We start from the raw sequence: 16,224 nt of genomic DNA on the forward strand, positions 1-16,224 counted from the left end.
GCAAAGAGTGAACTTGAATGAGGACCTAATCTGTTTAAATGTACACAACCCAAAACCAGTGAAGATGGCACGTTGTGTGAATAGTAAATAAAAACAGAATACAATGATTTGCAAATCCTTTACAACCTATATTCAATTGAATAGACTGCAAAGACAAGATACTTAACGTTTGAACTGGTAAACTTTGTTATTTTTTGCAAATATTAGCTCATTTGGAATTTGATGCCTGCAACATGTTTCAAAAAAGCTTGCACAAAAAGACTGAGAAAGTTGAGGAATGCTCATCAAACACTTATTTGGAACATCCCACAGGTGAACAGGCTAATTTGGAACGGGTGGGTGCCATGATTGAGTATAAAAGCAGCTTCCATGAAATGCTCAGTCATTCACAAACAAGGATGTCAAACAGTTTAAGAACAACAATTCTCAACAAGCTATTGCAAGGAATTTAGGGATTTCACCATCTACGATCCGTAATATCATCAAAAGGTTCAGAGAATCTGGAGAAATCAATGCACGTAAGCGATGATACTACGGACCTTGGATACCTCAGGCGGTACTGCATCAAAAAGCGACATCAGTGTGTAAAGGATATCACCACATGGGCTCAGGAACACTTCAGAAAACCACTGTCAGTAAGTACAGTTCTTCGCTACATCTGTAAGTGCAAATTAAAACTCTACTATGCAAAGCAAAAGCCATTTATCAACAACACCCAGAAACGCTGCCAGCTTCGCTGGGCCTGAGCTCATCCAGGATGGACTGATACAAATTGTTTCTGGAAACTGTGGACGTAGTGTTCTCCGGACCAAAGAGGAAAAGAACCATCCGGACTGTTATAGGCGCAAAGTTCAAAAGCCAGCATCTGAGATGGTATGGGGGTGTATTAGTGCCCAAGACATGGGTAACTTACATATCTGTGAAGGCACCATTAATGCTGAAAGGTACATACAGGTTTTGGAGCAACATATGTTGCCATCCAAGCAACGTCTTTTTCATGGACGCCCCTGCTTATTTCATCAAGACAATGCCAATCCACATTCTGTATGTGTTACAACAGCGTGGCTTCGTAGTAAAAACATATGCGGCTACTATAGACTGGCCTGCCTGTGGTCAAGAACTGTCTCCCATTGAAAATGTGTGGCGCATTATGAAGCCTAAAATACGACAACAACTTAAGTTGTACATATCAAGCAAGAATGGGAAATAATTCCACCTGAAAAGCTTCAAGAATTGGTCTCGTCAGTTCCCAAATGTTTACTGACTGTTGTTAAAAGGAAAGGCCATGCAACACAGTGGTAAAAATTCCCCTGTGCCAACTTTTTTGCAATGTGTTGCTGCAATTACATTCTAAGTTAACGATGATTTGCAAAAGTTTCTCAGTTCGAACATTAAATATCTTGTCTTTGCAGTCTATTCAATTGAATTAAAGTTGAAAAGGATTTGCAAATCATTGTATTCTGTTTTTATTTATTTACAAAACGAGAAAACTTCACTGGGTTTGGGTTTTGTAAATAAAAGGTTTATGAATATTACAATCTTTCTTTATTAAATAAAAAAAATGTACATACTTTATTTGAATGTTGGGCCAACTGTTGCAAGTTGTCTGACGTACTGTAATAGCTTAATGCTTTGCAATATGGTTTATTGTCAGCAATGGTCTTACAAGAAAATCCACTCCATACTTGGTGGTGGTAACCGTGGTAAAGTACTACCCAGCTGCTTCTGGGTGGACTCACTGTTATATGGGTGTCACCCTGTAAGAGAAAAAAGTCTGGACACGCCACTGTCAATGTGGGACCCTTGGTTACAGTGAGAGGGCATTTTGAATTCCCCATAATCTGATTGGTTAAAATAGTCAGAACGCTTGACAGGCCGGAAGTGTGTTTGGCTGCCGAAACAAAACGAAAATGAACGAGTAGCATTGGAAATGCACCGGAGTAGATTGTTTTTTGTTGTTGTTTTTTTTAGAATAGTGTGAATTAAAACCTAACACAAACAATAAAGTACAAACACATGGATGGATGGATGGATGGTACATACACGTTGTTAATACAACACATTTTAAACATTAATTATAACGAGCGTCTTTTGTTATGGCACGTAAGCACGAACATAGGCCGCGAGATGGCGCCATTTTGCGCAATAGGAATCTAGGTTAAAGTGCGCGTGTGGCGAGTGCGCGCACGCCAAGGGGGGGGGTGGGGGGGGGGGAGCATCTGCCGCACACGCGCGCGCAGGGAGGACAACAGACGACTGAAGAAGAAGAAGCTGAGCGGCATCCTGCGAGCATGAAGAAGAGCAAGCACGGAGGACAGGTAGGCACACCTTCATCCTGCATCAGCATCTTCTTCATTAGGAACACCAATCATTGCGCGCGCATGCACTACAAAGATGACAACATTGTCACCCAGCTGGGTCAAAATATCAGAAACATCTATATCGCTAGATTAGTGTACCTAATCAAGTGGCCAGTGACTGATGTCCTGTTGTGCATCTACACGCACTGCTATAGTAATAATGATGTAATGTGATAAATATATGATCATTATGTTAATATATTAGTTACTTGATTGAATACCTGCATGTCATGTTTAAAAGCAGCTTAGAATAAAATGTGGATTTAGGTTGCAAATGGATTTGAAGTAGATTTTTTTATGTATGAGAACATGCTAAGCTAACAGCTAAATGAGCTGTGACGTCTTGAAAGTAGGTCGCTTGTCGTGTGAGGGTGGTCCCGCCAGCAGGGGGCGCAACACTTAACACAACCCACACCTGCATGCCAGCACGTGAATCCATGTCATCCCTCAGGGGCCACAGGACTCGGGACATCCAGCCCCCCAGCAGCCAGAGAAGGTGGGCTGGATCAGGAAGTTCTGCGGACGAGGGATCTTCAGGGAGCTGTGGAGGACTCGCTACGTGGTACTCAGAGGAGACCACCTGTTCATCTCTGACAAGGAGGTGAGGACCCTCGGTCATGTGACCTCATTCCTCTGATGTCTTGTACATGCCGGTACAAAACACATGTGCACGCACACACACACACACACACACACACTGAGAGAGGCTGCTGGATGAACAGTCAACACGTGCGACTAAATCAAAGATCATGTGACACAACTTAGCCTGCAGCCAATGCTCACAAACACACACTGACACATGCACGCACACACTGATGAACATTAAATCGCACACTGATACGCCATCACATACACACTGATACACAAACACCAAAACACAATCGCACGCTGTTACACAAACACACTGCCACAGATAAACAAACACACGTACACACTAAGACACTGATAAACATTAACTCACACACTGATACGCCATCACATACACACTGACACACTAAAACACAACCATACACTGACACACAAACACACAATGAAACACAGACACACACACACACACACAAAAACACACAGACAAATACCAAACATTTACACTAATACTCAATCAGAGGCTGATACAAATTATGATACACCAACACACACTGACACACGCGCACACATGCAAACTGATGAACATTAAATCAACCACTGATCCACCTTTAAACACACACACCGAAACACAAAGACACACTGATACAAGAATACACAATGACACACAAACACACACCCACTGATAAACAATCATACAGTGACACACTAACACCAAACATTTACAACATTACTCAATCACAAACTGATTCAAAAATACACTAATACTGATTCACTACTACACACTGACACATGCACACACACAAACTGATGAACATTAAATCACACCCTGATGCACCATCTCACTCACACGCACTGATACACTAACACCAAAACACAATCACACACTGATACACGAACACCCAATAATACACGAACACACTTCCACAGATAAACAAACGCACACAAACACACACTGACACATGCACACGCACTAAGACACAGATGAACATTAAATCATACACTGATACACTATCAAACACGTACTAATACAAACACAATCACACACTAATAAAAACACAATGATACACAACACAGATAAACAATCACACACTGAGACACAAACACCAAACATTTACACCATTATTCAATCACAGACTGATACAAACACACACACACTGATACACAAACACACACTGGTACACAAACACACATTGAGACACAAACACACGCTGACACACAAACACCAAACATTTACACCAATAGGCAATCACTGACTGATACACTAATAAACACACAGATACACAAAGACACACTGATACACTTTCAGACACAAATTAAAGACAATCACACACTAATACACAAACACATAATGATACGGAAACAAACACCCACACATTAACAAAGGCAGACAATCACACATTGACACACACACACACACACACACACACACACACACACACACACACACTAGGACAACAATGAACATTAAATCATACACTGATACAACATCACACACACCGATACACAAACAAACACTAATGCACTAACACACACGTACACTGAAACACAATTACACACTCAATAATTCACAAACACCAAACACTTACACTCAATCACAGACTGATACACAAACATACACAAACTGAAACACTAACAGACACAAACCAAAAGAAAATCAGACACTAATACACAAACATACAATGATATAATAATGAAAGGCCCACAAACACACAATGACATACGCACGTGCACACTAAGACACCAATGAACATTAGTCACACACTGATACACCATCATAGACACAGTGGTACAAAACACACACCGATACACTAAGATACACACACCAAACACATACACTAATACTGATACACAAACATACACACGCTGATACACAAACACCCATGTACACAAACATACACGGTAACATGCTGATACACAAATACACAAACTGAGACACAGTGATACGCAAACTCCCGCATCCATATGCACACACTTACACATTGAAACACGTTGCTATACCAATCCACAGTTTGTTGGTGTGAGCAAACAGACACTAACAAACACATTACCACGAAAACATACATACTGATACACTGAAGCACTCGCTAACACACACACCAACGCACACAAACTAACACACAATCACACACACAATGTGTCTTTCAAATATTGTCACAAATTATTGACTGGTTTGTTGTGTCATCCTGTTATGTAACACACACACACAAGGTCACTGATCTCCCCCGGGCAATGTGGAGGCATCATCACAGTAACCATAGCAACACATGAGAGCATCAGTGTGGCGTGACCGAAACCATTGCGTGTATGTCCCAGGTTAAGGACGAGCGCAAGGCGCAGGAAGTTTTTGACTTGGCCGACTACGAGCGTTCGGAGGAGCTGAGGAAAGCAAAGAGTCGCAGCAAGAAGAACCACAGCCGCTTCACTCTGCTTCGCTGCAGGCAGCCCGGAAACACGGTTAGTCTTCTCTGGGCTTTTTGTGGTCCCTAAGATTTTGGTAGTTGTCCCATTATAGAATTTAATATAATAAAAAAAAAAAAAAAAAAAAGTACCTTCCAAGGTTAAAAATGCCACTTGAAAGTCTCTATATTGATGGCCTTTCTAAATATGTGTCCCCCCTTGTGGATGTGGCCCTAAACAACTGCATAGATGGCCTGCCTCAACACGTTCCAAGATGGAGGACACTTTATTTACATTCCTGATGATGTCAAAACTACCAAAGTGGAATATTTCAGTGTGTCCGTCCTCCAAGAGATTTACTTCGTCCCGGCCTGACGCTCGCTGAATCCTCATTGGTGGATTTTGATCCCGAGTGGTGGGTGGGATTTAACGTGCTGCCACACTCTGATTGGCTGGGCCGCTGCCTAGTTTTTTCCCCCCTGTAAAAATCTTTAATCCACAGAATCCCATTAGTGTGTCAGTGCGGGAGCAGGATAATCCCTGCTGAACGTCAGGACGTAGTCCTCTGCTTGTTGTGTGATGTCATCGTTGTCATCATCATGACAGTATTCCCCCTGTCAACCCGTCTCACTTTGACGTCACTTGTCCTCCTCCAGGTTCCCAACCTGGTCTTCCTGGCCGTGAGTCCAGAGGAGAAAGAGTCATGGGTCCACGCGCTCAACGTGGCCATCGTCAGAGCCAAGAACCGCGTCCTAGACCAGGTGTGGGCCAGACGTAGATGATGTCCGCACATAGTCAACACGTGTACACAACACTTGCAAAAGACACAGACCTTCTCTGTGCAGGTGACCATGGAGGATGTGTTGGTCCATCCCACCAGAGACAGAGCCAAGATACCGCAAGGACGTCGGCTGCCAACGCGAGGACACCTCATGGCTGTGGTACTGCAACTGCTCTGGTCTGACATGTTGGCTTAAGGCACTCACTGTCCTTTTGGACCACCAGGCGTCCACGTCCTGCCACGGCCTGGTGACCCTTGACCTGGTGGCCGAAGAGGAGGGCTTCTCCTCGGAATGTGACTCGTGGGACAACGGCTTCCGTGTGGGCTCCAGCAACCAGGTGGCGGCGTATCAGGTGGTCGGAGGGCGTCAGCGTTCGGGTACAGACGTTTCCAAGTTACGGGTCAAAACCAAGGAGCCCAAGGTGAAGACTGGAAGTCTGCCCAGAGGAAGTGAGCGATCCTGGGGAAAATATTCCCACCTGGAAGCCTCCAAGGTGCACAAGAGCCAGCAGCTGCAGGTAAGACTCAGACCCACTTGTCAGCCTGGCCCAGGCCATGTTGATCTGAGTCCATTGTTTTCTTTCAGGTTCTCCAGAATCAGTCCAGAACCCCTCAGCCCGGTAAAAAGTCCATCGTGCAGGGGCGGAGTCGCTGCGCCTCGATGGATGAAGTCCTCTCTTCCAGGTATTAACGTTTCCACACCGGCAGGGAAAAACATCAACCTTTGCCGCCTGCATCTTCTTCCTCCTTTCTGTTCCAGACCGGCGATGATCCGCTCCGAGTTGCGCTCGGTTCTTCGCCGGTGTCCAACCGAAGAGGAGGGCGGGGCTTCTGTGCAACCGGTGGGTCAACTGCAGAGCCTCATCGCTCAGAGGATGCAGCGGGCTCAAGAGCTGCTGGAGGAGATGAGATTACAGGTTGGTTCTAGAAAGGTCGGTTTTGAGCGCGTCTAACCCTGTGCCTTTTGTCCTGGAAGACATGAGATTACATGTCTTGAGCGGGTCTAATTCTATGTTGTTTCTCCTGGAAGAGATGAGATTTCAGGTTGGTTCTATATAGGTTGGTCTTAACCGGGTCTAGTTCTATGTCGTTTGTCCTGGAAGAGATTAGATTAGAGGTTGGTCCTGGACAGTTCGGTCTTGAGCATCTAATTCTGTGCCTTTTGTCCTCGAAGAGAGGAGATTACACGTTGGTCCTAGACAGGTCGGTCTTGAACATTTAATTCTTTGACTTTTGTCCTGGAAGAGATGAGATTACACATTGGCCGTAGACAGGTCGGTCTTGAACATTTAATTATTTGATTTTTGTCCTGGAAGAGATGAGATTACACGTTGGCCGTAGACAGGTCGGTCTTGAACATTTCATTATTTGACTTTTGTCCTGGAAGAGATGAGATTACATGTTGGCTGTAGACAGGTTGGTCTTGAACATTTAATGCTTTGATTTTTGTCCTGGAAGAGATGAGATAACACTTTTACCTTAGACGGGTTGGTATTGAACATGTAAATCTTTGATTTTTGTTCTGGAAGAGATGAGATTACATGTTGGCCCTAGACCGGTCGGTCTTGAACTTTTAATGATTAGATTTTTGTCCTGAAAGACATGACACTACAGGTTGACCCGAGACAGGTTGGTTTTGAGAGGGTCTAATTCTATGTCCATTGATCTGGAAGAGATGAGATAACAGATTGGTTCTATATAGGTTGATGTCAAGCGGGTCTAATTCTGTGTGTTTTGTCCTGGAAGAGATGAGATTGCAGGTTGATTCTATATAGGTTGGTCTTGAGCATCTAATGCTATGCCAATTGATCTGGAAGAGATGAGATTACAGGTTGGTCTTAACTGGGTCTAAATCTATGTCGTTTGTCCTGGAAGAGATTAGATTAGAGGTTGGTCCTAGACAGTTCGGTCTTGAGCATCTAATTATGTGCCTTTTGTCCTGGAAGAGATGAGATTACACGTTGGTCATAGACAGGTCGGTCTTGAACATTTAATTCTTTGACTTTTGTCCTGGAAGGGATTAAATTACACATTGGCCGTAGACAGGTTGGTCTTGAACATTTAATTCTTTGATTTTTGTTCTGGAATAGATGAGATTACACGTTGGCCGTAGACAGGTCGGTCTTGAACATTTAATTCTTAGACTTTTGTCTTGGAAGAGATGAGATTACATGTTGGCTGTAGACAGGTTGGTCTTGAACATTTAATGCTTTGATTTTTGTCCTTGAAGAGATGAGATAACACGTTTACCTTAGACGGGTTGGTATTGAACATGTAAATCTTTGATTTTTGTTCTGGAAGAGATGAGATTACATGTTGGCCCTAGACCGGTCGGTCTTGAACTTTTAATTATTAGATTTTTGTCCTGAAAGACATGACATTACAGGTTGACCCGAGACAGGTTGGTTTTGAGAGGGTCTAATTCTATGTCCATTGATCTGGAAGAGATGAGATAACAGATTGGTTCTATATAGGTTGATGTCAAGCGGGTATAATTCTGTGTGTTTTGTCCTGGAAGAGATGAGATTGCAGGTTGATTCTATATAGGTTGGTCTTGAGCATCTAATGCTATGCCAATTGATCTGGAAGAGATGAGATTACAGGTTGGTTTTAACTGGGTCTAAATCTATGTCGTTTGTCCTGGAAGAGATTAGATTAGAGGTTGGTCCTAGACAGTTCGGTCTTGAGCATCTAATTATGTGCCTTTTGTCCTGGAAGAGATGAGATTACACGTTGGTCATAGACAGGTCGGTCTTGAACATTTAATTCTTTGACTTTTGTCCTGGAAGGGATTAAATTACACATTGGCCGTAGACAGGTTGGTCTTGAACATTTAATTCTTTGATTTTTGTTCTGGAATAGATGAGATTACACGTTGGCCGTAGACAGGTCGGTCTTGAACATTTAATTCTTAGACTTTTGTCTTGGAAGAGATGAGATTACATGTTGGCTGTAGACAGGTCGGTCTTGAACATTTCATTATTTGATTTTTGTCCTAGAATAGATGAGATTACACGTTGGCTTTAGACGGGTTGGTCTTGAACTTTTCATTATTTGACTTTTGTCCTGAAAGAGATGAGTTTACAGGTTGACCCGAGACAGGTCGGTCTTGAGAGGGTCTAGTTCTATGCCCATTGATCTGGAAGAGATGAGATTACAGGTTGGTTCTATGTAGGTTGGTCTCAAGCGGGTCTAATTCTGTATGTTTTGTCCTGGAAGAGATGAGATTGCAGGTTGGTTCTATATAGGTTGGTCTCAAGCGGGTCTAATTCTATGCCGTTTTTCCTGGAAGAGATTAGAAAACAGGTTGGTCTTAGACAGTTTGGTCTTGAGCATCGAATGCTATGCCAATTGATCTGGAAGAGATTAGATTACAGGTTGGTTCTATATAGGTTGGGTTTAACTGGGTCTAATTCTATGTCGTTTGTCCTGGAAGAGATTAAATTAGAGGTTGGTCCTAGACAGTTCGGTCTTGAACATTTAATTCCTTGATTTTTGTCCTGGAAGAGATGAGATTACACGTTGGCTGTAGACAGGTCGGTCTTGAACATTTAATTATTTGACCTTTGTCCTGGAAGAGATGAGATTACACGTTGGCCGTAGACAGGTCGGTCTTGAACATTTAATTCTTAGACGTTTGTCCTGGAAGAGATGATATTACACGTTGGCTGTAGATGGGTTGGTCTTGAATATTTAAATCTTAAATTTTTGTTCTGGAAGAGATTACACGTTGGCCCTAGACGGGTCAGTCTTGAACTTTTCATTATTTGATTTTTGTTCCGAAAGAGATGAGATTACTGGTTGACCCAAGACACGTCGGTCTTGAGAGGGTCTAATTCTATGCCCATTGATCTGGAACAGATGAGATTACAGGTTGGTTCTATATAGGTTGGTCTCAAGCGGGTCTAGTTCTATGTCGTTTGACCTGGAAGAGATTAGATTACAGGTTGGTCCCAGACAGTTCGGTCTTGAGCATCTAATTCTGTGCCTTTTGTCCTCGAAGAGATGAGATTGCAGGTTGGTTCTGTATAGGTTGGTCTTGAGCGGGTCTAATTCTATGCCGTTTGTTCTGGAAGACATTAGAAAACAGGTTGGTCCTAGACAGTTCGGTCTTGAGCATCTAATGATATGCCAATTGATCTGGAAAAATTAGATTACAGGTTGGTTCCATACAGGTTGGTCTTAACTGAGTCTAATTTTATGTCGTTTGTCCTGGAAGAGATTAGATTAGAGGTTGGTCCTAGACAGTTCGGTCTTGAGCATCTAATTCTGTGCCTTTTGTCCTGGAAGACATGAGATTACACGTTGGTCATAGACAGGTCGGTCTTGAACATTTAATTATTTGGCTTTTGTCCTGGAAGAGATGACATCTGGGGCGGCATAGCTCAGTTGGTAGAGTGGCCGTGCCAGCAACTAGAGGGTTCCAGGTTCGATTCCCGCTTCCGCCATCCTAGTTCCTGCCGTTGTGTCCTGAGGCAAGGCACTTTACCCACCTGCTCCCAGTGCCACCCACACTGGTTTAAATGTAATTTAGATATTGGGTTTCACTATGTAAAGCGCTTTCAGTCAATAGAGAAAAGCGCTATATAAATATAATTCACTTCACTTCACATTACATGTTGGCCGTAGACAGGTCGGTCTTGAACATTTAATCCTTTGATTTTTGTCCTGGAAGAGATGAGATTACACGTTTGCCCTAGACGGGTCGGTCTTGAACTTTTAATTATTTGATTTTTGTCCTGAAAGACATGAGATTACAGGTTGACCCGAGACAGGTCGGTCTTGAGAGGGTCTAATTCTATGCCCATTTATCTGGAAGAGATGAGATTACAGGTTGGTTCTATATAGGTTGGTCTCAAGCGGGTCTAATTCTATGTCGTTTGACCTGGAAGAGATTAGATTACAAATTGGTTTTAGACAGTTCGGTCTTGAGCATCTCATTCTGTGTGTATTGTCCTGGAAGAGATGAGATTGCAGGTTGGTTCTATATAAATTGGTCTTGAGCGGGTCTAATTCTATGCTGTTTGTCCTGGAAGACATTAGAAAATAGGTTGGTCCTAGACAGTTCAGTCATGAGCATTTAATGCTATGCCAATTGATCTGGAAGAGATGAGATTACAGGTTGGTTCTATATAGGTTGGATTTAAATGGGTCTAATTCTATGTCGTTTGTCCTGGAAGAGATTAGGTTAGAGGTTGGTCCTAGACAGTTTGGTTTTAAACATTTGATTCTTTGACTTTTGTCCTGGAAGACATGAGATTACACATTGGCCGTAGACAGGTCGGTCTTGAACATTTAAATCTTTGATTTTTGTTCTGGAAGAGATGAGATTACATGTTGGCCCTCGACGGGTCGGTCTTGAACTTTCAATTATTAGATAGGTTGGTTTTGAGCGTGTCTAATTCTATGCCATTTGTCCTGGAAGAGATTAGAAAACAGGTTGGTCCGAGACAGTTCGGTCTTGAGCATCTAATGCAGGGGTGTCCAAAGTGCGGCCCGGGGGCCATTTGCGGCACGCAGCTAGTTTTTAACAGCCCGCACCGTGTTTTATAATATCCATTATAAAAAAACAACAACATAAAAATTGGAATTAAAGAGCAAACATGTGTAATGTAACGAGAAAATGTTGCAATATTGACTCTAATAACACAAAGTTGCCATGCAGGCGTTTTGTTTTTTTTTACTTTAAAACTGTCATTGTTCAAAAAATTATAAAAACTTAGAATCGATGGATGGATCCAAAGTTGGAAGTTGAAAATAAAATAAAATGTGTGTATATATATATATATATATATATATATATATATATACACACAGATATAGATATAGATATATATATATACATACATACATACATAGAGTACAGGCCAAAAGTTTGGACACACCTTCTCATTCAATGCGTTTTCGATTTACATTGTAGATTGTCACTGAAGGCATCAAAATTATGAATGAACACGTGGAGTTATGTACTTAACAAAAAAAGGTGAAATAACTGGAAACATGTTTTGTATTCTAGTTTCCCCAAAATAGCCACCCTTTGCTCTGATTACTGTTTTGCACACTCTTGACATTCTCTCGATGAGCTTCAAGAGGTGAAAGACCTGAAAGGGTTTTCACTTCACAGGTGTCATAGTTTTGATGCCTTCAGTGACAATGAAAATAAAGAAAATGCATTGAAATGAGAAGGTGTGTCCAAACTTTTGGCCTGTACTGTATGTATGTATATATATATATATATATATATATATATATATGTTTGATATGTGGGGGCCCTTTTGGATCCCCGAGACCTTTAGTCTGTTTTTCAAACGGTCATTGTTAAAAAAATATATAAATATATCAAAAGCAATGTTGTTATATCTTTCTTGTTAAGGCCCCAATTACTTCGCATCAAATATTCAATTTTTAAAGATGTTTGAGGGAAAATAGTGCATATTTTGTTTTTGCCATAAAACAATTGTGTGCCTTTTGTCTGCCAGGAGCTGCAAAAGGCCAAAGTCGAGCGCGAGCGAGGAGGTAGCTGGTCGTTGGTAAAAAGTGTGGAGTCCCCTCGTCTTCATCACCTCAGGGGTGCAGACTCGCCTCATTCCAGGTTTGACAGTGTCTCATGACTTTATGGGTATGTGGGCAAGGACAGGCGTCCGACGTTGTTGCGTGTCCATCAGCAGGTCGTCGGGGTCGCCGCGGAGCAGGAGCAGCGATTCACCCCGACTCAGAGGGAGGGAGTGTCGGCGGTCCAAAGGCAGGAAGAACAGATGCAAGGGAGCTGACTCGTCTCGCTCTAGAGGGTCCAGCTCGCCCGCTAAAGCCATTGAGTCTCCTTGCCGGAAGACTTCCCCCAAACCTAAAGAAAGCCCCAACATGGATGAGGCACCCAAGCTTCTGGAGTCTCCCCCATGCGTCCCAAGCCCAGGGACCATCGCAGCTGATTGGCCAGCCGAGTCGTCCTCACTCCACAGCGGCGATGAGTCGTCCTGTGCTAGTCAGCCAAACTCAGAGAGCACGTCTGAATTCCGGGACATGAGTCGACGCCTGTCCCCGCCGCCCTCCCTTCTGAAGGAGGAGGGGCTAGAGAGAAGGCGCGCTGAGGCGGAGCGCCTCCTAGTGGAGGCCATGTCGTCCTGGCAGGAGGCGCAAGAGGTGCTGCAGGAGGTGAAGGAGCTGCAGAGCCAGACGCTGCGACGCCAGCGCAGGAAGACCTACCAGAAGATGAACTCCATGCCCACGTCGCCCGAGGTCACCCGCGCGACCACAGTGGAAGCCAACGTAGCAACGCCGAACACGTCGCCCGAGGACGAGTCTCCCTAATCCCGACTTGAACATTTCACTGTTTGAGCACTGTGACGCTCAGCGCGGCTTTGAAGGCTGCAGAAGCACAACTGCACTTGTCTTTCTAGCAATTTCTAAACGTTTTTTCCAATTTTCTACTTGACTCAACAGGGAAGACAGGAAACGATGTCCTCCAATCGTCCACATGTTAGGACCATCAGGGAGATAAGCAATAACAGCAACATGTCTTCGTCAGTGTCATTCATTGGCTGTGTCTCAAATGGAACACTTCCGCCTGTACACTTCAATAAGTATGTACTTACTTCCTCAGGGCGCACATTTTGACAGTGTAGTGCTGTTCCAAATCCATCACTTCCATTGCACACTTAATGGAAATAGTGATTGCAATACTTACCTGCTACTTCTCTCCTTTTCAATTGTGAATTGCAACCACTGGAGTTAGTCCCTCCCCTTCTGCTATGTAGTCAAGACTAGTGAGTCTATTGAGTGCAGCATCCGGCGGGTACTCACCATGCACTGCATTTTGCTGTACCTCAGTGTGAACGCACTTATACACTTAAAAAAACTAGGGCTGTGTTCAAAATCATGCACTTACACACCTACTAGCAGACCAAAATATGTATACTGTGTACTGACGGTGTAGTGCTGTCCCAAAGCGATTACTCTTGTTGCGTACTTAGCAAAAATGACGATCGCAGTATTTACCGCCTTCTCTCCTTTTTAATGGTGGATTGCAACACTCTTGTTAGTACCTGCCAGTCTGCGACACAGTAACTATTGATGAGTGTCCAGCACTGTGCACTTAAGACTGTTTTGAGTGCTCTATCCGGGCACTGACAGTGCCAAACAGTGCATTTTGCCAAAACACATTTTTGCACTTGATAAAATGAAATACTTCAATCACCGCTCACTCACCATTTTGAGCGCAACATCCAGGTACTGACAGTGCACTGCATTTTTCCGTACTGTACGGAAGTGCGCCAATTGAGGCAGCCATTGTTTTGTTTACTACCTTCCTTCTTCTAAGGATCGATGATGTCACCAAAGACGTGCGAAGTTTCATCCCCAAATTTCAAAACTTGAATCGTGACTCTCCTGCCGAGCAACACAACAATGCAACCATCGTCAGTGACACGTCTTTATGCAAATACAAAACAATCAAATATCCAATAAAAAGCATTCAGACTATTAATGATATGCGGACGCCTTGGCTGAGGTCTTCTTCTCTTTCCTGTGCATCTTTTTCACCAACAACCAAAGCACACAACTTGTTAAAAATATGGGATGTTACGAGGTATTAGCACTGATTTCTGATGTCAGCACCATTTCCTGTTCCTCGGTTGTGCATGTGTGTGCATGTGTGTGTGTGTGTGCGTGTGTGTGCGTGTGTGTGCGTGTGTGTGTGTGTGTGTGCGTGTGTGTGTGTAACATGAAAAAAATATCTTTGGTCTTTTTCTGTGAACAATATGGCTGCACGTGACTTCCTGTTTGGACGACATGCACAATAAATAACTCGCCAAACTGAACGAATGATTCTTTGCTTTAAACACATACACACGCATGCACACGTGTGCAGGTCAGTGAGCAGAGTAGCAGATGTAGGCCAGACAAGCAACATCGCTCCATTACACCTCAAACACACTGCGTGTGTCATTATGTATGCATGTGTGCACATTTCTTGATGACTGAACTATGTGTGTGTGGTAAAAGAGTCACTTCCCTTAATTCAGGAAGTGTTCGTCATGTGACCATCATACTGCTGTCAATCACAGCAAGTGTCAACACGTCACAAACAATGAGCAAATGAAGCGTTACAAATAGCTGCTACATTAGCAGCGTTAGCGTGCTTACGGGGTCATGTTTTTAGTGAGATGAAGCAGTCATGTTCACATGAGGAAAGTCTAAATTATTCACACTGATTCTTTCCCTGCATGTGGCATCATCAGCACCATCACATATTTTATTTACACGCACACACACGCACGCACCTACATGTTCCAGGTCAGTGTTAAGAGTTTGTTCTCTCATTAGGCCATGTGTGTGTGTGTGTGTGTGTGTGTGTGTGTGTGTGTGTGTGTGTTGGGGGAGGGTTGTGTTGTTTCATTGTGAGTCAAAGCCCTGCAGCATCTCTTCTAAACCTCTGCATCACTCTCCTTTTCTTGTGTGTGTGTGTTGTTGTTAGCTAGCTAGCAACAGAGCTAAAAATACTTCCTGTTTGCTGTGAAGTCACTGTGATGTAATCAACACGATATGTGTCATACAAAAGCGTTTAGGTGGAGGTTAAATATTGTAGGCAACACAAACGCACCTGTGCGCGGAACAAAAGCGAAAGGTCAGAGGTCAGTGCCATGATGAAGGTCTTACGCCACACCTGCTCTTCCGTGTTTGACTAAAAATGTGTGACTTGACCGACACCTGCTGGACAAAAAGGGTGCAGCATAGAAGCGTTTCCACAAATTCAAATAATTTCAAGTACAAATGTAAAAAGTGACACAAAGTATGTTCGTCTCAAGAGTCAAATGACGTCATTAACGCGAGTCGTGTTTTTACTTAAAAACCCGTCGTTTGATTAGATTTCATTAAAGTCGACGAGACGATTTTGACCAGATGCTCTTGAGTGACGGGAATCAGAAGGATCGATAGAAATGTCAATTGCCAGCGTCAATACCAAGTGCACAGTATCCGTATCGGATCGATACCAATGTGATCGTCTGTAGATATCCTCAAATATGTTTTTGTGTGAAATAAAAGGGAATACTTGTATGTTAAATTGTCTAAACTTTTCATACATAGATAAATGGTCAGTGG

General features: G+C 43.2%; 1 protein-coding gene across 2 annotated transcripts; it reads left to right on the top strand.

The window, feature by feature from the left end:
* Window positions 1–2,252: 2,252 nt before the first annotated feature.
* plekho1a (pleckstrin homology domain containing, family O member 1a) lies at window positions 2,253–14,942 on the top strand. Of its 2 annotated transcripts, none has more exons than XM_061966961.1 (10): window positions 2,253–2,318; window positions 2,812–2,961; window positions 5,262–5,402; window positions 6,002–6,106; window positions 6,191–6,286; window positions 6,351–6,644; window positions 6,713–6,810; window positions 6,887–7,043; window positions 12,606–12,718; window positions 12,792–14,942. In XM_061966961.1, exons 1-10 carry the CDS (start codon window positions 2,292–2,294, stop codon window positions 13,432–13,434), a joined length of 1,824 nt encoding a protein of 607 aa, XP_061822945.1. In that variant the 5' UTR covers window positions 2,253–2,291; the 3' UTR covers window positions 13,435–14,942. The 2 variants fall into 2 exon arrangements, with proteins under 2 accessions (XP_061822945.1, XP_061822946.1); XM_061966962.1 differs by having other exon boundaries at window positions 12,795–14,942.
* The last annotated feature ends 1,282 nt before the right edge of the window (window positions 14,943–16,224 follow it).

This window comes from Nerophis lumbriciformis, linkage group LG11 (assembly GCF_033978685.3).
Source record: "Nerophis lumbriciformis linkage group LG11, RoL_Nlum_v2.1, whole genome shotgun sequence".
Taxonomy (NCBI): Eukaryota; Metazoa; Chordata; class Actinopteri; order Syngnathiformes; family Syngnathidae; genus Nerophis; species Nerophis lumbriciformis.

Bases quoted from the DNA above. Each gene is read 5' to 3' on its own strand.
- plekho1a (XM_061966961.1), top strand. From the start codon at position 2,292: ATGAAGAAGAGCAAGCACGGAGGACAG. The intron at 2,962-5,261 runs GTGAGGACCCTC...TGTATGTCCCAG, and splicing joins TGTTCATCTCTGACAAGGAG to GTTAAGGACGAGCGCAAGGC. The intron at 6,811-6,886 runs GTATTAACGTTT...TTTCTGTTCCAG, and splicing joins GATGAAGTCCTCTCTTCCAG to ACCGGCGATGATCCGCTCCG.